The sequence below is a fragment of the Aphelocoma coerulescens genome, chromosome 2, assembly GCF_041296385.1.
Source record: "Aphelocoma coerulescens isolate FSJ_1873_10779 chromosome 2, UR_Acoe_1.0, whole genome shotgun sequence".
Classification (NCBI taxonomy): Eukaryota; Metazoa; Chordata; class Aves; order Passeriformes; family Corvidae; genus Aphelocoma; species Aphelocoma coerulescens.
Genome location: NC_091015.1, coordinates 451,056 through 475,361, shown reverse-complemented (window position 1 = coordinate 475,361; position 24,306 = coordinate 451,056). Strand labels below are relative to the sequence as shown.

At 68.9% G+C, this 24,306-nt stretch overlaps 1 protein-coding gene across 1 annotated transcript; it reads right to left on the bottom strand.

Moving 5' to 3' along the window:
- Positions 1-734: 734 nt before the first annotated feature.
- On the bottom strand, positions 735-22,357 carry KCNH2 (potassium voltage-gated channel subfamily H member 2). The gene is given in 17 exon segments (XM_069006136.1): positions 735-839; positions 841-879; positions 881-898; positions 1,302-1,464; positions 1,885-2,062; positions 2,530-2,778; positions 2,862-2,961; positions 3,403-3,596; positions 4,255-4,507; positions 4,698-4,897; positions 6,783-7,170; positions 7,820-8,245; positions 16,484-16,698; positions 17,251-17,709; positions 18,017-18,181; positions 20,840-21,070; positions 22,282-22,357. Coding segments are annotated over 17 exon segments (3,459 nt in total).
- Positions 22,358-24,306: the final 1,949 nt, after the last annotated feature.

Below are 24,306 nucleotides of genomic sequence, written 5' to 3'. Positions count from 1 at the left end.
GGACAGGACCCGGGACACACCCGTGCACACCTGTGCACACACACACCTGGGCACCCCCCCGCCGCCCCGGGGTCGGGGACGAGGAGGAGGAGGAGGAGGAAGAGCAGCACAGTCTGACAGTCCAGGGCAGGGGGCCCCAGGATAAGGCGGGGGTAACGGGGGGTCCCAGGGGCCCCAAGCCCCCCCGCTGGCCGCCGGCACCAAGGGCAGTGTCCATGGGGGGCAGCGGAGCCCCCAGCAGGCCGGGGCCCGGGGGTGAGGGCTCTGGGGACCCCAGGTCCCGGGGTCGGGGAGTTCTATGTCCCCACCTTCTGGGGTCGGGGATCCCAGGGCTCTGGATGTCCCACGTCCTGGGCTTGGGGGTCCCACATGCTGGGAACAGGGGTCCTGCAGCTCCGGGGGTCCCACGTGCCGGGCTCCGGGGGTCCCAGGGGTCCCAGGGTGCAGGGGTCCGAGGACTCTGGGGGTCCCCCATTCCGGGGCTGGGGGTCCCAGGGCTCCAGGACTTCCAGGGCTCCAGGGGTCCCATGTTCCAGGGATCCTGTGACTCCGGGGGTCCCGGGTCGTGGCGTCCAGGGCTGCCGGGTGCAGGGGTCCCACGCTCCGGGGTCAGGGGTCCCATGTCCTGGGCTTTGGGGGTCCCATCTCCCGGGGTCTGAGGGCTCCGGGGGTCCCGCATTCCGGGGTCGGGGGTCCCGTGGCTCCGGGGGTCCCGCCGCGCCCCGGCGCTCCCATTAGCTGCCGGGGTCGGAGCAGTGTCTCTGGAGCGGGGGGGTCCCCGGGGGGGTCCCCGCGGGCGGGGGCAGCGCCCCGGGCAGGGAGCGGCGCCGCGGGGGGGGGCGGCTCCAGCAGCAGCACCACGTCCGGGGGATCCGGGGCGCGCGGGGGGGCGCGGGACCTGCGGAACAGGGGGGTCAGGGTCGGGGGGGGACCTCCACCACGGCACCCCCGTGGGTGACCCCCGTGCACGGGGGGCCGGAGGACACGGCCATAGGCATGGGAAGGGGGAACCCCGAATCTGGGGGGCTCAGGGTGCCCCCCACTCAGCAGCAGGGGTTTAGCGTGTCTCCCCAACCCCTGCCCTGAGCCCACCACCAGCAGTGGGGGGGCATGGGAGGGGCGTACCCCAAACCTGGGGGGCTCAGGGGTGACCCCAACCCACGATGGACTGGAACGCAAAGTGATACCCCCCAAGGCAGGCACACCCCCAGCCTGGGGGGCTCAGGGGTGACCCCAACCCACAGAGCCTGTGTCACAGTGGAACACCCCCCAGACCAGGTGTCCCCCCTGGCGTCCCTCACCTCAGCCAGCGGCCGGATGGGAGTGATGGGCAGGGTGGAGGGCAGCGGCCCCGGGGGGGGCTGGTGGGGGGAGGCCACGGTGCTGTAGGCGGGGGGCACCAGCACCTGGCGCTGCAGCAGGTGCACGATGGAGGAGATGTCCGTGCTCAGCCGGGATTCCAGCCTGGAACGCCGTGCGGGAGCGTGGTCAGGACATGATGAGAATGGGACCCCCATCCCCACCCCTCTGCCGGCACCCCCAGACCCCCAGCACCCGCCCCTGCACCCACCTCGATGGGGATGGGGAGGATTCAGGCTGGGGTGAGGGGTCCCCCATTCCCCTCCCCAGTCAGGGCTCTGCAGACCCCCAAAACCCCCCGGCAGCCCCAGCCCCACCCCTCCCCCAGCCCCCCAGGACCCACAGCACCTCCCCTGTCCCACCCATCTCTCAGGTGGGACGGGGGGGCTCAGCCTGGGGTGGGGCATCTCCCCTTCCTTCTCTTCCCGCTCAGGGTTTCCCAGACCCCTTTGGCAATGGGGGGGCTCCCTTGGGGTCCCACTGGCCTAAGCCCCCCTCAGGTCCCACCTGAGCCCCCAGATTTACCTGTTGAGCTGTTTTTGGAGCAGATCCAAGCGGGATTCCAGGTCGGAGCGCTGGCGGCGGGTCAGAGTCGGGGGGGGATTTGGGGGGGCCCCGTGGGAACAACGGGGGAGCTCCTGGTACTGGCGGCCCCGGGTATCACCCCAAAAACTGAAGATGTTGGAGACCCCCGAGAAGGCGCCTGGAAAATGAGGGCAGTGAAGGGGTTGGGGGGTGTGGTGAATTGAGGGGGGAAGTCGAGGGATCCAGGGGTCTGGGGGAGGCGTGGGGAGGGGGGGCTGGGGCTTTGGGGGGGGCTGTACAGCCTTAAAGAGAGACAAGAGATTTGGGACCACCCTGCCCAACCAGAGACCCCTATCCCCACCTGAGGGGGTGCAGGGGCAGTTGCTGGAGGAGGGCTGAGAATGGGGGGGTTCAAGGTTTTTGGGGGGGCTGTAAAACCCTGAATGAGGGGGGCAGGACTGGGGGACCCCCCTCCCTTCCTGAAGACCATCTGGGAGGGGTCCAGGGGTGCAGGGGCAGGGAGTGAGTTGGGGGCCCAGGGGGCTGCGGGACTGAGGCAGTGCTACAGTTTTGGGGGGGGTCTGCAGGACCCTGAGTGGGGAGGGAAGGAATGAGGGACCCCCCAACCCCGAGCCCCCGACCCACCTGAGAGGGGGTTGCACATATCGCTGCTGCCCTCGTGTTCCTCGGGCTCGGGGGGTGCCGGGGGGGCACTGCGGAACGGCGACAGCGCGGTGGCCCCCGGAGGGGGCGCGGGGGGCTCCTCCTCGTCGCTGGAGCCGCAGCTGGAGGGGCTGGGGGGGTCCCACTCGGCCGGGCCTCGGGGGGCTCCGGGGGCCTGGCCCCCCCCGCTGTCGCCCCGCAGCGCTCGGGACTCCCCGGGACTGGGGGCATCTGCCGGGGACAGGCCGGGGTCAGGGCTGGGTCACCGAGACCCTGGGGTCACCCCCGGAGGTCCCGGCCCCCCCGACCCCCACCTTTCTCGGGGCGCCGGCGGAAGGACAGCTTGCGGCGCCGGAGCCGGGAGAAGCCTCCATCCAGCTCGTCACTGCCCGGGGAGCCGGGGATCATGTTGGTCTGCGGGGACACGGAGGCACGGTTGGGGGGCTGCGGGACCCCTCCGCTTCACCAGGAAGCCCCCCAGATCTCTCAGCCCCTCACAACTTGCTCAGCGCCCCCTCCCTTGCTCAGGACCCCCCACCCAGAACTGCACAGAATCCCCCAACCTGCTCAGGACCCCCAGCCTTCCTCAGGGCCCTCCTGGCTTGCTCAGAATCCCTCAAGACTGCTTGAAACCCCTCAACCTGCCCCAAACTCCCCCAATTTCCCCAAGACTCCCCGTTTGCTCATGACACCCCCCCCCCCCATTTAGCTCAGAACCCCCCAAATTGGTCAGGACATCCCCAGCTTGCTCTGAACCCCCTTATTTGTTCAGGACCTTTGAGTTCACTTGGACCTCCCAGCCGGCTCAGGACCTCCCACTTCGCACCCCCATTCCCCCCTCGGGCCCCCCCTCACGTCGCGCAGGTTGAAGGTGATCTCGAGGGTGCCCCAGAAGCGGTCGGAGAACTCGGGGTACATGTCCAGCACCTCGAGCAGGTCCTCGCGCAGGATCTTGTGCAGGTCGCAGTAGGTGAGTGCCCGCACGTCCGCCCGCGACTTCCCGGGCCGGGCGTGCAGGTGCAACGGCTCCCCGAACGTGTCGTTCTTACCTGGGGGGTGGGGGGGTCACTGGGGGGTCCCCGGGGGCTCGGGAGCTCAGCAGGGCCCTGCACTGCCCCAGCCATCCCTGCAGTGCAGCAGCTCCCAAAGGTGTTGTTCTGACCTGGGGGGAACTGAGGGGATACCCGGAAGGGAGGGAGGGGTCACATCCGGGCACTCGGGGTGTGACCGGGGGGGGGGGAATCCCCCGGGGGCACTCAAGGTGACCCTAAAGTTGGAGGGGCTCCGGGACGTGCAGGAATCACTTGGTGTCCCTGGGAGCCGGGTTGTCACCAGGGGGACACTCAGGCTGTGCACAGGACTGGGGGGGTTCCCCGGGGGTACTGGGGGTCCCCAGGATGTGGGGTGTCACTCTGGGGGCACCAAGAGCTGGGGAGACCCTGGCAGGAAGGGGGTCATCCCCTGGGGCACTGGGGGGTCCCCAGGAGGTGGGGGGTCAGTATGTGGCTCCCCCAGCACTGGGGTGTCCTAGCATGGGGGGGATCCCTTGGGAGGCAGGTGCAGTGTCACCCGAGGAGCGCCAGGGCGTCTCCAGGAGATGGGGTGTCGCCCAGAACTGGGTGACCCCAGGACACCGCAGGACCCCTGAATCCAGTGGCTGCTCCGTGGGGCACCGTGGGACCCCGGGGCCACTTCTGGGGGGCTCACCCAGGATGGCGACGACGACGTCGCCACGCAGGATCTCGATGGAGCCGCGGGAGATGAAGTAGAGCGCGGTGAGCACGTCCCCTGCGTGCACCAGTGTGTCCCCTGGTGGTGCGTGGGTGGTCTTGAACTTCATGGCCAGCGCCCGCAGGCAGCCCTTGGTGGCCCCCCGGAACGGGGCGCAGTTCTGCAGCAGGCTGCGGTTCAGGTGCAGGCAGATGTCGGCCTGCAGGCACTCGGGGAAGCCCTTCAGCACCTGGAGGGGACCAGGGGATCAGAGGGGGGCACAGGGGTCTGGGGGGATCCCAGGGGATCTCACCACGTTCATGTCAACGCCGTTGGCGTAGGACCAGGCATGCTGGAAACACTCCCTGAGGAGTGGGGGCTGAGGGCCGTGGGGGGTTTTAGGGGTGCCACAGAGGTTTTGGGAGCCCCGGGGGGCTCACCGCGTTCATGTCGATGCCGTTGGTGTAGGACCAGGCGTGCTGGAAGTACTCCTCGAGGCGCTGGCGCAGCGGGTTGGGGATCTGGTGGAAGCGGATGAACTCGCGCACCCGCAGCATCTGCGTGTGGTACCGCGCCGTGCCGGAGTACAGCCGCTGGATGATGGCCGACACGTTCCCGAAGATGCTGGCGTACATCAGCGCTGGGGGGGCAGGGTCAGGGGGGCTCTGAACCCCCAGCCCCCCCCCAAGCCCCCACTGCCACCCCCTGGCCCGGGGGTGCAGGGTCCCCCGTGTCCCCGGGTGCCCAAGTACAAGCGCCGGGTGGTGGCTGAGGTGTTCCCAAGGATGCTGCCGCACATCAGTGCTGGGGGGGCACGTCGGGGGGCTCTGCACCCCCAAACCCCCACAAACCTCCCACTGCTGCCAGGGCTGTAGTCTGGGGTACCCATCATCATGAAGGGTGCCCACTGTCATGGGGTCCCCATTGCCACACAGGTCCCCATCATCACAGGAGTCCCCACCATCATAGGGTCCCCCCTGTCACAGGGTGCCCACTGTCACAGGGTGTCCCCATTGTCACAGCATGTCCCCACCATCATAGGGGGTGTCCATCACCACAGAGTGCCCTTTGTCATGGGGGTCCCCATCAGCACAGGGGCTCCCATCATCATGGGGGTCCCCATCAGCACAGGGGCTCCCATCATCATGGGAGTGTCCCCATCATCACTGGGGTGCCCCTTGTCACAGCAGTCCCCATCACCACCAGGGTCCCCACTGTCACCAGATCCCCATAACTGGGAGGTTTTCCATTGTCATGGAGTTCCCCATTGTCATGAAGGGGGGTCATTGTCACAGGGGTGCCAAGAGTCATCAGGATCCCTGTCATCAAGGGAATTCCCAGACCCCTAAGCCCACTTGTCCCCCAGAGCTGCCAAGGCTACCATGTCCCCAAGTGCCACATCCACAATGGCTTTTAAATCCCTCCAGCAATGGGGACTCCACTCCTGCCCTGGGCAGCTGTGCCAGGGCCGGACAGCCCTTCTGGGGAAGGAATGCTCCCAATATCCACCCTGAGCCTCTCCTGGCCTGATACAGCCTGATACCACTTCCTCTTCTCCTGCCCCTGTTCCCTGGGAGCAGAGCCCGACCCCCCCGGCTGCCCCCTCCTGTCAGGGACTTGTGCAGAGCCACAAGGTCCCCCCTGAGCCTCCTTTGCTCCAGGCTGAGCCCCTTTCCCAGCTCCCTCAGCCGCTCCTGGGGCTCCAGCCCCTTCCCAGCTCCGTTCCCTGCCCTGGACATGCTCCAGCCCTCAGGGTCTCTCCTGTCAGGAGGGGCCCAGAGCTGCCCCCAGGATTCCAGGGGGTCCCTCAGCAGGGCCAGCACAGGGGACAGTCCCTGCCCTGGGGCTCTGCCCACACTGGGGCTGGCACAGCCCAGGGGCCATCGGCCTCTTGCCCACCTGGGCACAGCTGGGCTCGTGTCCAGCCGCTGGCACAGCACCCCCAGGGCCTTTCCCAGGTTTCCAGACCCTCTGCCCCAGCCTGGAGCACTCCAGGGGCTGGTGTGACCCACAGGCAGGACCCGGCCCTTCACCTTGTTGACCCTCACCCAGGTGTCCCCAGCCCATGGATCCGGACCCCTCTGCAGAGCCTCCTGTCCCCCAGCAGAGCCACATCTCACCCACCCGTGTCACCTGAGCACAGGCCGCGAGCTGCCCCTGATCCCCAGAGCATCGGGAAAGGTGTCAAACAGGGCCGGCCCCAAAACAGCCTGGGGGTGCTCCTACACCCCCCCGTGTGCGGGGTACAGATACAGGTGTCACACACATGGGTGTGGATGGGCACACGCAGGTTTGCACACACACAGGTGCTCTCACAGCCCATGGGCACTCACATCCGACCAACATGACACAGATGGAGAAGATCCTCTCGGAGCTGGTGTTGGGGGACACGTTGCCGAAGCCCCCCAGGGTCTCACGCACACCCGGGTGCACACACAGGCGCACACACACACCCCCAGGTGTAGATACACGCTCACACAGGTCTGCACACCCGCACAGTGCTCTCACACCCCACGGGCACTCACATCCGATCAACATGACGCAGATGGAGAAGATCTTCTCGGAGTTGGTGTTGGGGGACACGTTGCCGAAACCGACGCTGGTGAGGCTGCTGAAGGTGAAGTAGAGGGCAGTGACGTACTTGTCCTTGATGGAGGGCCCGCGGCGGGGGTCGCTGCTGTTGAGGGGCTTCCCGATCTGCTGTCCCAGCGCGTGCAGCCAGCCCGTGCGCTGCCCCTCCACGTTGCCGATGGCGTACCAGATGCAGGCCAGCCAGTGGGCGATGAGGGCGAAGGTGCACATGAGCAGGAAGAGCACGGCCGCGCCGTACTCCGAGTACCGGTCCAGCTTCCGCGCCACCCGCACTAGCCGCAGCAGCCGCGCCGTCTTCAGCAGCCCGATGAGCGTCGTGGTCTGCAGGAACGGCAGGGAAAGGGTTACGGGCGAGTGGAGATGCCACGGGACCCATGGAAGGGCGAGGGGGGGTCCCATCCTCTCTCCCAACATCAGCAGCCCCACCAACATCACTGTCTGGGTGATGGGAAAAATGGGGGGGTTGACAGTGAAGAGACACCCCCAGAACCCGAAAGGGTGGGGAGCCCCTCCCCAAGCCAGGCACCTCCATTCTGTGAGTCCGTCCCTGCCCCAGGTGCCCCCCAGGGCAAAGGTGTCTGGGGAGGGAGGAAAGCAGGCTCATCCGGACAGTGGTGGCAGAGAACTCCCACAGACCCCTGGAAGGGCAGAGGGTGCCATGAGCTCCTGTCCCCTCTCCTCATATCAGCCCCAGGTGCCTCTAGTCCCCCCACCCAGAGCAAAGGTGGTCTGGGATGGAGGTTCAGGGGGGTCACCAGGGGCACTGGTGGTGTCCTGGCCTGGGGGTGCATGTGGGACCCCCCCATGGGAGGACCCAGCACGCAGGGAACAGCACCCACCACACCAACATCCACCCCAGCACTGGGGGCACAGGTGGGACCCCCAAACACAACCCCCAGCACCAAAACAGCACTGCCCAGCCGGGGCACGGCCTGGCTGGTGCCATCTCATCCTGTGTCCCCCGCGTCACCTCCTCGGAGCCAGAGCCGAAGATGAGCAGGTCGAAGGGGATGGCGGCCACCATGTCGATGAGGAACCAGCCCTTGAAGTAGTGGATGGCGATCTTGGCGGGGTGGCTCACCACCTCCTCGTTGGAGTTGACGTAGGTGGTGCGGAAGTTAATGAGGATGTCGATGATGAACATGATGTCCACGATGAGGTCTACGACGTTGAGGGGGCTGCAGGAGTACCCACAGTGGTGGCGCTGGGCCTCCTCGGAGTCACTGAGCAGGAAGGCGGCCGAGTAGGGAGTGAAGATGGCCGTGTAGATGACCAGCAGCAGGATCAGCCAGTCCCACACGGCCTTGAAGGGGCTGTAGTGCAGGATGGTCCAGCGGTGGATGCGTGGCGCCTGCAGCTTGTACTCAGGGAGCACATCGGCACCCAGCGACAGCACCTGGGGCAGGGGAGACACGGGGGATCAGTCCTGCACCCCAACACCCCACAGGATTTAGCCCCTCAGACCCCAGACCCCGGCCAATGCGGTGCCTGGGGACGTGGGTTGGTGGCTTTGGCCACGGTGGGTCAGTGCTGGTACCCAATGGTTTTAGGGGTCCTTTACAACCTCAACAGTTCTGTGACTCTCTGGGGTGAGGTGGAACCCCAACATGGTCCAGGAGGGGTCTGGGGGGGTCACAGGGGGAGCTCGGACCCCCAGCCTGCGGAGAGGTGGGGACCTGGGTCAGGGGTGTGGGGTCAACACTGGACCTGATGGTCTTAAAGGTCCTTCCCAAAATCAATGGTTCTGTGGCTCTGGGGGTGCAGAGGGAGCCCAGCACAGGCGATGGGGCGTGCAACACCACCATGTGTGACCAGGGGGACAGCTGGAGGGCACGGGGGACAAAGCCCCCCCCCCCCCACACACCACAGAGCTGCCCCACAACACCCTCCTGCCCCACGAATACCACCAGCGCAGTTCCCACCCCAAACACTCAGGGACATGATGCTTCCCTGTGCCCCAGCTCTCTGCCCCCCAGCTGTGGCCATCCCCGACATCCCCATCAGGGGGCACAGCCTCCCCTGGCACTTCCACCCGGGGGGCACAGACCCCTCCACTCGTCCCAGTCCCCCTGCAGAACACCTGGACACCCTGGGGGCACAACTCAGAGATCTTTGGGGGGGTCTTAGCCATCCTCGAGGGTGCCTGGGAGGTGGTCCACAGGGTCCATCATCATGCACAGCCTCATGGCAAGGGTGAGAGGCGACAGGGGCTGACCCACAGTCCCCCCCTCCAGCGGTCACAGCCTCCTGTCTGCCCTATGAGGGGGTCACTGTCCCCCTGCACCCCCTGGGGGTCCCATCGCCCCTCCGTGCCCATCGTGGGGCTGCTGCAGCACAGGGAGGGGACAGGCACCATCACCCCTCACCCCATCAGCCCCCCAACCCTGAGAGCGCCACTGGGGGGGGCTGGGGGGTCCCCAGTCATGCAGAGCCAGAGCTTTATGTAACCCCCCAAACAAGTGCCAAGGACACAGCCCAAGCCCCCCACAGCCACCGCCAGGCCACGGATGGGCACAGTGCCCCCCATGCAGCACCCCCCGCCCCCCCATGCCGCCTCCCCCCGGGGGGCGCAGGTAGAGACGATCTCAGTACCTTCTCCTCCTGTCCGTGCCCGGTGCCGTCGCGGCGGAGCCCCAGGCAGGTGCCGCAGAGAGGGACCCCAGGCATGGGGCAGGGGCCGGGGGGGGGGCCCGGGCCGGGGGGCCGCAGGGGAGCCGCCCGGGAACTCCTGGAGCAGCTGCAGGAGCGCGGGCAGCATCCTCGGCGGGGGCAGCAGGGGTCAGCCCCCGCCGGCCCGTGGGCACCAGGGACACCCCCACCCCGGCCCCGTGGCCATCGTGTGCCCCGGGAGCCCCGGCAGCAGCGGGGACCCTCGGTGGCAGCGGGGACCCCCGGCGCGGCGCGCGCCAGCCACGCTCCGCCAGAGCCGACAGGAATTATTGGGGCGGAAATTTTTCCCAGGCTGCTCCGCTGCTGCTGCCACGGCCATGGCCAGAGCTGCCCCCCGGGCCCCCCATCGCCCCCCAGCCTCTCGGCACACGGTGACACGCGGTGACACACAGGAGGGGTCGGCGACCACCACGGGGACACTGCGGGTGCCCACGGGCGACAGGGCACGAGGTGGGACATGTCACAATCCCCCGGCATCCCCTGGGCACCCTGAGGGCACCCTGAGGCACCCGAGCACCCCAACGGCACCAGCACCTGCCCCAGGTGTGGGGGGGGACAGCGCAATGAGCAGGGTGTCAGGGTCCACACACACGCAGGGACACGCCAGGGACACGCCGGGAGTGTCCCCCCACCCGTGCGGTGCCCACAGGCTGGGATGTGGCTCCCAAAACATGTCCCCCACTGCCACAGCCCCTCCCAGGACACAGGGCCCCGTCAGTCACCTCTGTGCTCAGGAGCCGGGAGCCTCGGTGGCCTCGTGGGGCAGCGGGAATAGCCATGTGGTGATGGGATATGTAGTGCTGGGAACACACGGCGACAGTGCTGGGCACAAGGGGATGGCACTGGGACACACGGTGGGCGACACACGGCGACAGAGGCACACACACAACGCCAGGGACACGCAGTGACGGCACGGGGACACGCGGTGATGGTGCTGGGACACACAGGGACACAGCGCCGGGGACACACAATGACGGCACCGGGGCACATGGTGACAGCGCTGGGACATGCGGTGACACGCGATGACAGCGCTGGGACACACAGCGGCTCCTGCGTCACAGCCGCCACCCCCACGCGGGGGATTCCCGTTGTCACCCGTGTCCCCGTGCGCCGTGTGACGGAGGGACGAGGCCACACGTGGCCTGTGTGCAGGGGGGCCCGTTCCCACCCCCTTCCTGGGGGGCTGCACCGCAATGCTCCCCACGTGTCCCAAGCGTGTCCCTCTGGGGGTGTGATGGGTGCCACGAGGACACGGGGGGTGACAGGTACCACGGCGCAGAGCCCCCCCGGTGCCAGCAGCGAGCAGGGGTGTCCCCGAGGGGCTCCTGGAGGGGGACCCCAATCCCAGAGTCGCCGAGGCCCCTTTGGCTGTGGCCGTGCCGGGCGGCTGCTGTGTGAGCGGGGGCGGAGGGGGGGCCGGGGGGCGGCTCCAGCCACCAGCCGCTCCTGCCGCTAAATTTATCGCAGCTGCCACGGCAAAGTGGGACAAATCCCGGCCTGCGGCGTGGGGGGCGGGGGGCCCTGGGCCGGCCCTGGGGGCAGATGGGGTCCCGCCGTCTGCAGGGAGAGACCCCGGGCCCCCCCCCCGGGCACCACCGGCTCCTTCCCCGAACCGTGCGGCCCCCACGGGCTGGGGGTGGGCCCACACCCCACCTGAACTCGCCTCCCCCCCCGCCTGACTCCTAACTGGGGACCCCCCGCCCCTGCAGGCAGCTGGGAAGGGATGGATGGCAGGGGAGAGTGACCAGGACCCCCACTCAGTCACAGCCCCCCAAAAGACACCCCCAACGCATCAGCCCCACAGATACACCTGTCAGTTCCCCCAAAATGCACCCCCGCCCCAGCACCTGGCCAACACCCCCAGCACAGCCCATGCCAGTCCCCGGGAGGGCTCAGCCCGGGGCGGGGGACAGTCCTGGCATCCCCCTCTCTGTGCCAGCCCCCCGCACACACAGTGGGGACACGCAGAGTCCCCCATGACCCCCAGCCGTGGGGCCTCCAGGCCCCCAAGTGGCGGGGCAGCCCCCAGCCCAGCATGTTCCCCAGCCATGGGGACAGTCCCCAGACCCTCCCCGCGCCCCCCAGGTCCCCCGTGCCAGCAGGGCTCGGGGGTGCCATGAGGAGGGGTTGGGGACATCGCCCCACACACTTGTGGGACCCCCACCCCTGGCGCATATGTCCGGAGGGGGCCGATATGCGGCGACATCCCGAACCCCCCGGGCTGGGTGCCCGCCCCCGCCCCGACACCCGTCAGTCACGGTGACACAGATGGCGGCGGTGCCAGTGACACGTTCGGCAACACGCGGCGACACGTCCCGCCCTGGTGACGCGTCCCCGACACCTGCGGTGACACCGACACCCCCCGCCCCCCCGGGACACCCGGCGCCGCACCTGCCGCGACCCAGACACCTGCGCCCACGGCGCACCCCAAATACCCCGGGCCGGGGCAGGGGGAGGCCCAGACCCCCCCGGGCCCCGACAGCCCCCCGACACCTTGATCCACCCCCCTGCCCCCGGACGCTCCCCTCAACACCCCCGGCGCACTGACACCCCCTCTGTCACTCCCCAGTCCGTGCTCCCTGCGGTGGGACCGCCCAGCACCGATGCAGTGCCCCCCGGCAGCTGGCAGGGACCCCCACCCCTGCTCTGGCAGGTACCTGACGGACCCCCAACACCTGCCCAGCAGGTGCCCCACAGCCACAGACCCCCAAATCCGGCCCCAGCAGGTGCCCAGCACCCAACGCCGACACTGGCAAGTACCTAACAGCCATGGATCCCCAAAGCCCCCGTGGGCACCCAACACTTGCCCTGGCAGGTAGCCCACACCTTCCTGGGTACCCGATACCTGCCCGGGTACCCCACACGCACCCCAGCACAGGCCCCAGCACCCACCCAATGCCCATCAGGGTCTAAGACCCCCAGAGGTCACAAACCCGAACACTGACACCCAACTTGTCACTGGCCCTGGGGGGCTGGGACCCCCGGGGACACCACCAGCCAGACGGACACTGACCCCCCATGACACCCCTGCACCTTGCAAGTGTCACCCAATGCGGTCACCACCAGGGCGGCACTGGCTATCAGCCAGGTGACACCTGACCACTGTGGGGACACCCCGACAGTACAGACATCCCGATGCTGGGGAACCCCCCCTGCTTCCCCTCACCCCGCACTACTGTCCCCCCAGGATGGCATTGGGGGTACTCACGGCGCTGAGCTGCGGCGTCGCAGCACCCTCGGGACCCCCCGACATGGGCACGGGGGACACAGGGCCACTCTGGGCGGGCAGCGACAGTGGCACCCGCTGCCAGTGGCACCCTTGGCAGGGTGGGGGACAAGCCCCGTGACAGGGTGACGTCCCTATGGGATGGGGTGACGTCCCTGGGGGCGGTGCGCCCGCCCCAGCTCCGACCCCTAACCAGTGACGCTGGCACTGACCCGCACCCGCCCCAAAGCCACGGGCCAGTGGCAAGGGAACGGCTACGACGACCACCTGGGACACACTGGCGACCACCTGGGACAAAGCAGAGACCACGCCAGCCACGAGCTGTCACCTCTCACCACACCACAGCCACCAGGGCACAGCTGGACACAGCACGGGGCCTGGCCATGGAACCGGGGGGGCAGCAGGGGGGCACACTCCAGGCCTCCTCGGGCCCCCCAGCCCTCCCGCAGCCCTTCAGAGCCGCCTGCTGCGACCCCCAGTGCCATCCTCCTGCTCATTGTGTCCCATCTCGGCGTGGGGACACCCCCGGGACCCCGCACCCACGCGTGGCAGGGTAAATTGCAGGTCCCTGTTCCCGCCGTGGGGGAAGATCCCCCCGAAAAACCCGGGACCACCAAACCCATCCAGACAGCCCGGCCACGATCCCCGGTGCCCCCCTCCCTCCCACTCCATCCCGGCACGGGAACACCCCCGGCCCCTGTGCCCGCGTGCTGTGGGACGACCGCGGGACCCCGCTTCCCCCGCAGGGGGACCCTCAGATCCCCCCGGTGCCCCTCAGAGCCGCCCGCCGCGACCACCGCTGTCTCCACCGCTCCATCCCCTGCATCCCAGCATGGGGACACCCCCGGGATGCTGTGCCCGCGCCTGGCGAAAGGACCATGGGACCCCGTTCCCCTAACGGGGGGACCCTCCCGAGAGCCCCCAGATCCCCCCGGTTACCCCCAGAGCCGCCCGCCGCGACCCCCGGTTCCCCCCCGCTCCGTGTCCCCCCTGCCGGCGTGGGGACGCTCCCGGGACCCCGAGCCCATGTGCGGCGCTACAAATCGTGGGTCGCCTTTTCCCTCTCGGTGGGGATCCCCGGCCCCCTCAGCCTCCCCGTACCCTCCTGTACCGCCAGGATGCACTCCCGTCCCCCCCCGTACCTCCTGTGCCACCAGGCTGGACACCCGGACGGCCCGGCGGACCCGATCCCGCCGCTCCCCGTCGGGGCGGTCGCCGCTGTCGCGCCGCGCTGGGGCCATGGCCGCGCTCTGGGGGTCCCCGCGCCGCCCCCCGGCCCCGCGCGCGGCAGATGGAGCGGGGCGGGACCCCCCGAGCCCCCCCCGCCGCTCGCTCCCGCCGGGCTCCCCCCGGCTTCAGCCGTCGCCACTCCCCGGAGGAGGGACCGGGAGCGCCCGGGAACAGCCCCGCGGGGGCACCGGGACGAGGTGGGGCACGGGGGTCCGCGGAACCGGTGTCTCCCCTGCCTGCTCGGCCGCCACCCCCTTCCCCGCTGCCAGCTGGCACCTGCAGCCCCCCCACGCCCCACAAGGGATCCCCAAGACGTCACTCGCACAGCCCTGTCAGCAGCGGGATGGGGACAGTGATGGTGGGGACAAGGACAGTGACGGGGACAGGGACGGTGACGGTGGCGGTGAGCTGGCCCTGGCAGCCCCGGCTGATTCACGGCTCCCGGTGTTCCCATGTCCCTGGCCACTGCCCAGCCCTGGCAGTGCCCCACGGCTGCGCCCGCCGGACCCCCCCGGGCACCCCCAGCCCCAACAAGGGGGGACCTGGGGGGCAGCGCCCAAGCCCACCCAGCCGGTGCCAGCGGGACTCGTCCCGGCAGTGGGAGGGTCCCTGGTGTCCCCAACCCGCCACCAACAGCCAGTGATGCCCCAGTGACACCCCCGTCTGGTGACACCGCCGGGTCCCCACACACCCTGGGTGGGTCTGGGGTCCCCCAGCCCTACCCTGCCCCACCCAGGGATCCCCGCCACGGCAGGCCAGGGGTCCCCGGGGGTCCCATGAGCCGTGGGGCTGCCACGGCCACCCCAGGCCCTGTCACACCCAGGGCGCGGTGACCTTGACGGGAGCTTGGCTCCGGCCCCGCGGGTGAATCACGGTGCCGCTGCAGGGACACCCTGTCCCCCAGTGCCACCGACCCGTGGGAGTCTCCGTGCCCGAGCCGGGGACACCCCCACGCCCCCAGTTCCCGTGTCCCCTGTGCCCGTGTCCCCAGTTCTGCCCGACTGCACAGCCGCGGCACCCCGAGACACCCTCGCCAGTGCCGGGGGGCAGAGCCTGCCCGGTGACCGCAGCCGTGTTCCCCCGTGTCCCCTCATGGCCCCCGTGGCGACGGCGGGGGCAAGAGAGAGCGCAGCGTCACCCTGGTGGCCCAGTTAATCAAGGCCGAGGCTCCGTGAGGAGCTGGGGAGTCGGGGACGCGGAGCGAAGGGGTGCCACCCCCCAGAAGGGTCCCTCCACTCCACAGAGGGTCCCCTCATCCCACCGAGGGCGCCGCGGCTGCTCCAGCACCAGCGCGGGGAGCGCCCGGAGCCCCGGCAGCAGGGCCTGGAGTTCCAGGTCGGAGCGGGAGTCCCCCACGGGGCCCCCTCACGTGTGCGGGCAGGTGCGGGGCCGGGGGGACCCCGAGGGGCTCGGGCAGATGCGCCGGGGCTGCTCCGTCCCCCGCCAGCTGCCGGGGACCCCGGGGACAGCCCGGGGGCTGCGCGGGAGGCTTGGGGACACCGCGGGGCGAGACAGGCAGCGGCTCCCCCATCCCGCACAGCCCTCCGGGGATGCCCGGAGCCGCCGACCCCCCAGCTCATTAGCGGGGGGACAACCAGGGTGTAATTAAGCGGCGTCTCCTGCTCCCGCGGCAGATGGCGGTTACACAACGGGCCGCGGATTAGCGGCCGCCGCCAGCACCCGGCACCCGGCAGGCACGGCACCGGGGTGAGGGGTGCCGCGGCACCGGGGGGTGTCTGCCTCCTGCGCCCCGCTGGGAGCCCCCCGGGGACTGTCCCGGACCCGACTGCCCCCAGCCACAGCACCCAGCGCACCAGAACACCGCGGTCACGACCCCCCGGCCAGTCTCCCTGAGGGAGCCGGTGCCAGCGAGCAGGTACAATGGCCCCCGGCCCCCGGCCCCGCCACCCCGGCCCCTCTGGCCTGCCAAGGGGATCCAACGGTGCCCCCTGCACCTCCTCCCAGTGAGCTCCGGCACCTCCCAGTATGCTCGAGCTCTCGCTGGAGCATCCCCTGGGCTCTAGCAATGCCCCCAGCACCACCAAGCCACCTTGGCATTGCCTGGCTACCTCCAGCAGCACGTTGGCACCGCCCGGCAACCTCCATCACCACCCGGTCACTTTGGCACCATCCGGACACTTTGGCACCATCCGGACACCTCCAGCACTGTACATCCCCTCCAGCGCTGCCTGGACATCTTGTCACTGCTCAGGCACTTTGTCACTGCCTGGCCATCCTGGCACAGCCTGGCCACATCATCACTGCCCGTCTGTCTCTGAAATTGTCTGGACACCTCGGTACAACGTAGCCATTGCTGCACCACATGCCACCTCCAGCAGCACCTGGCCACTATGGCATTCCCAGTAACCTCTGTCACCACTTGGCCACCTCTGGCATCCCCAGTCACCTCCAGCATCACCCAGTCAGCTCAGCACCACCCAACTTCCCTCAGGGTCTCACCTGTGCAACCTGTTCCCATGTCCCCCCTTCCCCCGGGCAGGGTCCCACCTGTGTGACCTTCTCGGTGACGTTGTGGGTGCGGTCGCGCAGTTTGGTGGGGGCAATGATGGGGTGGGGGGCCGGGGGCGGGGCCAGGAGCCCCCCCGGCTGCAGGTCCATGAAGTTGAGGGTGATCTGGGGGATGCGGCCGATGGCCCGGAACCGCGCCAGGTCCGAGTCCGACGTGGAGTTGAGCAGCGTGCTGCGCACAGCGGCCACCGCGCCTGCGGGGACACACTGTCACCGGGGGGCTGTCACCGGGCCACACAGGCCCTGCAGCCCCAGGGCAGGTCCCACAGCTTCCCAAGGCTCCTGGGGCAGGGGTCCCATGGTCTCTGCAGTGATCCCACAGCTCCCAGATTTGGGGTCCCACAGCAGGTAAAGGGAATGGGGAGCCCCAGGGCAGGGGCAGACCCCAACCGTGTGCCACAGGCCCCCTTGGCCCCACAGAGCTGCTCTCAGTTACTGTTAATAGCATTATAGTTATTGTCCCTCATCTTAATGCGCTTAAGGAGCTCTGGGGCCAACAAGGTGATTCCCGAGGTGATTCCCAGGGTGATTCCACACTGTGGCTCAGTGTGGCTGAGGGGACTGGGGGGAACAGGGGGCTGCAGGATGGGCTATGAGGGTGCTGGTGGTGATGGGGGGTCCCCAGCCCCTGCCAGCCTCAGGCGCTGCTCTGGGGAGGTGGGATGGGGGATCACCAGGATCTCTGGCTGTGGCTGCCACAATGTCCCCAGCACTGATGACTGTCCCCCACGCCGCCATGGCCGTACCGGTGCTGGAGCCGCGGTGCAGGCCAGCGCTGGCGCTGGCGTGGCGGCTGTGGCAGCGTTTGTCCCCGTCACCCTTCATGGCCTCGATGTCATCGACAGACGATGCCCGGCGTAGGCTGCGGAGGCTCTCCCGGGACCGGCGCTCCCGGGACCGGCTCCTGGCCAGGCTGTGGTTGGCGAAGGCCAGTGCCAGGCGCTCGGCCCGCGGGGACGACTGTGTCACTGGTGGCTCAGGGTCCCCCATCAGCGCCGCCTCATCCTCGGGACGGTCCCCAACACCGGGCTCCAGCGAGGATGAGGCATCCTCAGGGCCTGAGTCACTGCCAGGCAGGCCTGGGTCCATGGCCAGTGGGTCCACGACCCCTGGGTCCACCACCACCACGTCCGGCGGCTCCGGGGGCAGCGATTGGCGGCTGCCCGTGAGCGCCAGCAGCTTCAGCCGCAGGGACCGGCTGCGTCCTGGGGAGAAGGACAGGACTGGGGTCAGGGCTGGGCTTGAGCTCAGGGTCAGGATCCAGCTCCAAATTGCCACCATGGTGCTGCTTCAGCCACAGGGATCAGCTGCACCCTGGGAGTCAGGGCTGGGTCAGGGGCAGGGTCTGGCCCCCGCCACGGTGCTGCCCACTCTCCCCATATGCCCTACAGCAACACCTGGGACACGGGGTCAGCAGGACATGGGCTGACACCAGGCATGGTGGCACTGAGCCCATCCCCCCTGCAGGAACCCAGGAGGAGGGGGTGACCCGGTGTCCCTGTCCCCCCATACCTGCAGGGCCCCAGGGGGCCGGGGTGACCCAGTGGTTGGTGCTGGGGGTCGGGGCCTCCCCAGGCTCAGGCTCCCTCACGGCCTCGAAGTTGAGGATGAACATGATGACGGCGCCATCCTCGTTCTTCACCGGCACCACGTCCACCAGGCACGGGAAGGAGCTGCCTGCGGGGAGGGGGTCAGTGACATGGTGGGGGATGGCACCCCCACCCGGGAGGGCCCCCCTGCCTGGCCCCAAACATCCTGGGAGACACTGCCCCTGTCCCTGCTGGGGAACCCCTCCTGGGGAGCACCCCCTCCTGCCCCCCCATTCCTGCTGAACTGCCCCTCCTACCCCCCACTCCGGGAATCACCCTCGTCTGCCCCCCAGCACTGACTCCACCAGACACAGCCCCACTGCAGCTGCACCTCAGGGGGAAACTGAGGCACGGAAGGGTGGGGGCATCCCCTTCCTCCCCACAAATGTCACAGGCAGGTCTGTGTGTGGGCAGCAGGGCTGGGGGGGCCGCGGGGGGCTCTGGGGGTGCCGGGCCGGGTTAAGCCGCTCAGAACTCGTTAACAGCTGTGGCGTTAATCCGGTGCCACAGCTGGGGGGAGGAGGGAAGGTTTGGGGGTGGTCAGAGCAGCCCGGGGCAACCTCTGGGGGATGGGGGAGCATCCTGCTCCCCCCCGACGCCCCTCACGCTAAGGGGACCTTGGGGGGGACGCCAAAGCACCGAATCCCCCCCTCACGGTGTCCCCCCGCTGGCGCCGGGCCCGGCAGCCTGGCACGGCGGGTGCCAGCTGGCACTGTCCCTGTTCCCGTGCCCGCGGCGGGGGGATTCCCTGGCGCACGTGGGGCTGCGGGCTGGGGGCCAGCACGGCGTGGCACGGGGTGGCTCCGGGCCACCGCGGGGTCCTCGCCGAGCCACGGGCGTGACGGGATTACAGCCACCGCCACGTGGCCACCGCCGCTGCCGGCTTCATCCACCCCCGCGGGAATCTTGAGGCCCCTAAGCCCAGGAGCTCCGGCCCCCCCGGTCCAGCTGCTTAATGGGGGCCGGTCCCGGGGCGGGGGCGATGAGGGGACCGCGGAGATGCAGGCAATGGCAGAAGCAATGGGGGGGACCCCGGGGGCGGGAGCGATGGGGGGACCCCAGTGGCAGAGGTGCGCCCTGCACTGCAACGGGACCCGCCCCCCGTGCCCTCGCAGCCTAAGTGCGCCTCCCCCCTCCAGAGCTGTGCCCCAAATCCCCCCCGCACCCCAAGCACCCGCACCGCTCCCCGGCACCGGGGGCAGCACTGGAACCCCCAAAGCGGGGGGACCCCCCTGCGCCCCCCTCCCCGCACCGCACCCACTGCCCTGGGACCCGCACCCCTGCACCGGGCACCCCACACTGCACCCCCAGACTTGCAGCCAGGCTGGGGACACCCCTCTGGCACAGGGGACACCCCCACACCCCACAGGTGCCACAGTGACAGGGCTCCGATCCGGCTCCTCGGGGCCCTTGGCCGCTTCCGCCCTGCACCAACACCGGGGGCCACGCACAGGGGGACCCCAAAGGCCACAGCAGCAACTGGGGCGTCTCTGCCCTCTCCCTGTTCCCCATTCAGCCTGGGGTCCCTGAGGGCATCCCCCGGGTGTCCCCACGGGGACACAGGTGCCCCACGGGCACCATGACCTCCCTGCGTCCCCGGCACCATAAACAACACGTCACAAAGACAAATGGTTGCAGCAGCGGCAGCGACGCGGCGGCTCCACGGCTCCACCGCGGCTCCAGGGATCAGGACACAGCGCTGGGGACTGGGACACACCAGGGGCTCGGGGTGGGGGGGCTACAGGGTGGGGGTCAGCACCCCAACATGATCCCGAGGGCAGCTGTGGAGTGGCAGCAACACCGGGAGCACCAGGAGCCACCTGCACCCCACAGCCCCTGGTTCCACACGGTCCAAAGGGCACCGTGGAGTGCCAGGTGGGCCATGCAGAGCCACAGCCACAGGATGAGGAGGGTCCCAGGGCCAGGAGTGGTGCCTCTGGCCCCAGCCCACTCCCCCAGAGCCCCTGGGGCCACAGTGGCTCTGCATGGCACTGTGGCCACGCAGGCAGCTTTGTTTACTCCAGCACCGGAACCAGGGCTGCGTGCCCAGAGCTGGGACAGCTGTGGTGACAGCCGGGACACCTGGCACTGGCACGAGGCCACGGTGAGGGGAAGCACCAGCACTACCAATGCGGGGAGCCAGCCCTGGCCTGGGCTCTGTGGGGCACAGCTCACTCATCCTGGCACAGGAAGCCCCAGGATGTCCCCTGCCCACTTACTCCACACACCTCCCACAGGGATGGTGGCACTGTGATGCCCAATGCCAGCTCAGCCCCCTTCTCCCTTGTCCTTGCTGCAGGTGACACAGTCCCCCCGCACCCCCCATCACCCTCTGCACGGGATCACTGCACCCCACAACCCTGGACCCACAACATGTGGCTTCCTGGGACCCCACCTGGTGGCCGTCACGGCACCGGGAAGGGCTGCAGCCTTGCAGGGTGCCGGTGCCCCTCTGGAGCCACCAGTGCCAGGCTCCCACCCTGCTGATAGCCATCCCGGTACTGGAGAGCACTGCCAACCCCCCGGGGTGTTGGTGTCCCTTGGGTTCCCACCTGTGCCTACAACTCGTGCCACCCAGGTCTGCCCCCATGCCTGCTGTCCCCCTGTCCCCAGCACAGTCCCCACAGGGGGGTCACTACCACCCTTGTGGTAGAAGCAGATCTCCATCCTGTGCTCCCACACCTGCTGTCCTCAGTGCAGCCCTCCCGTCCTGTCTGTCCCCTGTCCCCGGTGCGGGGGTCCGTACCGTCCTTGCGGTAGAAGCAGATCTCCACCTTGCGCTCCTCGGCGCCCAGCAGGGCCTGGGCGATCTGGGCGGCCGCACGGCGCTGGGTGCGGGGCCCATGCAGGAAGTCGCAGGTGCTGGGCTGCTGCATCACCTCGGCCCGCGAGTACCCGCAGAGCCGGCAGAACCCCTCGTTGCAGTAGATCACGGCGCAGTTCTCCACACGCGCGTTCCCGATGATGAACTTGCGGCCTGGTGGGAGAGGGGATGGGTGGGTCAGGCCAGAGCACCCCTGGCCTAGCAGCCCACGGGGAGGGTCCTCTCCATCCATCCATCCATGGCTCTGGGTTTCCCAGGTACAAACACTTCATGAGTCATCCCGCTCGCTCCCCAGGGACCCCCTAAGCTGGTGGCATCACCACCATGGGGACCCCAGAACTGTTGGGATTCCACCATCACAGGGATCCCATAACCACAGGGACCCAGGGACTCCCAGCACTGCAGGAACCTCGTCATCACAGGGACCCCACAACAGCAGGGACCTTGTCACTGCAGGGACCCAGCTACTACAGAAACCTCACAGGGACCCCACAACTGCAGGGACTCTGGGACTCCAAGCAGTGCAGAGACTCATCACCATGGGGATCCCCACAACTGCAGAGACCCCTTAGGGACATCACTACCATGGGGACCCTGGGACCCCCACACCCTGAGGGCAGGGGCTTAGCCAGGCCAGACCCCCCCCGATCACAGCCTGTCTCCCGGCAGGTTGACACCCCCCAGCCCAACCCATGGGCAGCATTCCCCCTCCATCACTTCCCTGCCCCCAGTCTGGGAGATGCTCAGGGCCTGACCCCAAAGACATGCTGGGAACCCCCAGAATTTTCAGTCCCCCAGAGCCCCCATTCTGCCAGGTCTCCCTGTACCAGCTGCTGGGGAGGGGGCATGGGCCAGCTGGGACCTCTAGTCTCGCAGCAGCCTGAGCTGGTGGTGGGGGCTCCACACCTCGGGGACTGTGGGGAAGCCCCAGTTCTGGCACCCCAGAGCCAGGGGCTGCTGGAGGCCAAGGTGGCAGTAATCCCCCGCCAACCAGGTTTGTCCCCATCACCCCAAATCACCTCGAGCTGGGGACTCCCGGATGCCAGGGTGAGCAGTGTACCTCCCAGCTGGGCTTGTCCCTGTCACCCCAAACTCACCCGGGGCTGGGGATGCTGGGGGCTGCTGGGGAATGCCGGGAGTTGGGGCAGGCAGTGCCCCTCCCCAGCTGAGCTTGTCCCTATCACCTCAAACCCACCCAGGGCCACCGTCCCCTCACTCTCTTCCACACCTGGTGCCCCCCCGGCGTCTCCCAATCCCCTTCCCGGGCGCTCCCCTCCGCGGGGATCCCCGTCGGACCCCCTAAGTCCCGACCCTGGTCCCCCCGGCGTCCCCCGGCCCCCCCGTCCCCGGCGCCCCCCACTCACTCTGCCCCTCGAACTTGCGGATGATGGTGTCCAGGAAGGTGTTCTGGGGGGCGACGTGCCCCCGCCGCACCGGCATCGTGCCGGGCCCATGGGCAGCGCCGGCCGGGGCGGGGGGGCCGGGGGCCGGGGGGGGGCCCCGCGCCGCGGGGGGTCCCGCTGCCCTTGAGCCAAGGACGGCGCCGCTCCGGGGGGGCCCGGGGGAGCGGGGGGGGGCTCCCCCGCCCGGGGCCGCCGGCCCGGACCCCGCCCGCCCCGGTGCGGTGCTGCGGGGCCGGAGGGGGGGCCGAGCCCCCCCGCTCTACCCGCCCGGTGCGCGCCGCGCCATCGGCCTTATTTAGTCACGGAGCGGCCGGGGGGGACCGAGCCCCCGCCCCGCGCGCTCGGCGCCGCTCGGAACAGCTCGGAACGATTCGGCTCCGTTCGGAACGGCCGGGCTTGAGCTGGGCTCGGATGGGCTCTGCCCGTTCGGCTCGGTTCGGAGGGGTTCGGCCCGGTTCGGCTGGGTCGGCTCGGCCCAGCCGGGTTCGGCTTAGCTCGGGCGGGCTCGGCTGGGTTCGGCGCGGTTCGGCTGGGCCGGGTTCGGCTGGGCTCGGCTCGGCCCCGCCCCGTTCGGCTAGGCTCAGGCGGGCGCGGCGCGGCCCGGCTCGGGCGGGCGGGCTGAGCTCGGTTCGGGCGGGTCCGTGGGCTCGGCCCGGCCCGGCGGGCGCTGCGTGTTGACAGCCGGGCCCGGGGCGGGGCCAGCGCGGCCGCAGCCAATGGCCGCGGGGGGGGCCCGGGGACCCCCGCCCCGCCCCTCCCGGGGGCGCCCACGGGGCCCGTTGGCTCCGCCCCGCCGTGGCCCCGCCCCCCAAAACGCCCACCGCCCTCCGAGCCACGCCCCCTTCCCCGGGACCCCCCCCAACACTCCGGGCCGCCCCCCGACACCCGGGGGGACACTCCGGTCCCAGCCCCTCTTTGCAGCGAGGCCACGCTCCCGGACAGGTGGGACACGGGGACACGGGGACATGAGGACACCGGGACATGAGGATACCTGAACTTGAGGACATGGGGACATGGGAACACTGGGTTACCAGGACACCGGGACACTGGGACACAGGGACGTGGGGACACAAAGACACCAAGACACCAGAATAAAGTACGGTGGGACACCATGACACTAGGACATTGGGATATGGGGACACTGGCACACCAGGACACTGAGATACAGGGACAGTGGGACACTTGGACATGAGAACACGGGGCCAGTGGTGCAGCAGCAAAGCTTCCAGGCACAGCCCCAGCTGGGTCCTGCTGGGAGCCTCCCAGCCCCAGTCCTGCCATCCTGGCCCAGCCTAATCCCCTTCCCGGTCTAGTTCCAGTATCAGCTCCGTACCAGTCCCAGACCTGCCCTTGTCCTAGGCCCGATCCCAGTCTAATCCTAATCTCTATCCAATCCTAATTCTAGTGTATGTCCTAGTTCTAGTCCCTGTCCCACTCCCAGTCCTGTCCAGTCCCAACCACAGACCAAACCTTATCTAGTCCCCATCCAGTCTAGTTGTGCTCCCAGTCCCAATCCCAGTCTAGTCACAGTCCCAGTTAAATCCTACTTCCAGTCCCTTTTCCAGTCCAGTGGCAGTCCAGTTTGGCCCCAGTCCTCATCCAGTCCAAATCCCAGTTCCAGTCCCAGTTCCAGTTCAAATTCCAGTCCTAGTCCACTTCCAGACCAGTTCAGTTCCTGCAGAGTCCAATCCAATCCAATCCAATCCAATCCAATCCAATCCAATCCAATCCATTCCCAGTCCATATTTAGCCCAGTCCTGGTCCTAGTCACAGTCAAAGATCAGTCCCAGACCAGTCAGGGTCTCAGTGCTGTCCGAGTCCAGACCAATCCCAGTCCCACCCATGGTTCTGGTCCCGATCCCAGTCCCACTTCAGCCCAATCCAGTCCCAGGTCTCCTCCAGTCCTGCTGTCAGTCCTGGTCAGAGCCGAGTCCAGGCCCAAGTCCGAGCTCAGCGCAGTTCCACTCCAGTCCCAGTCTCAGCCCC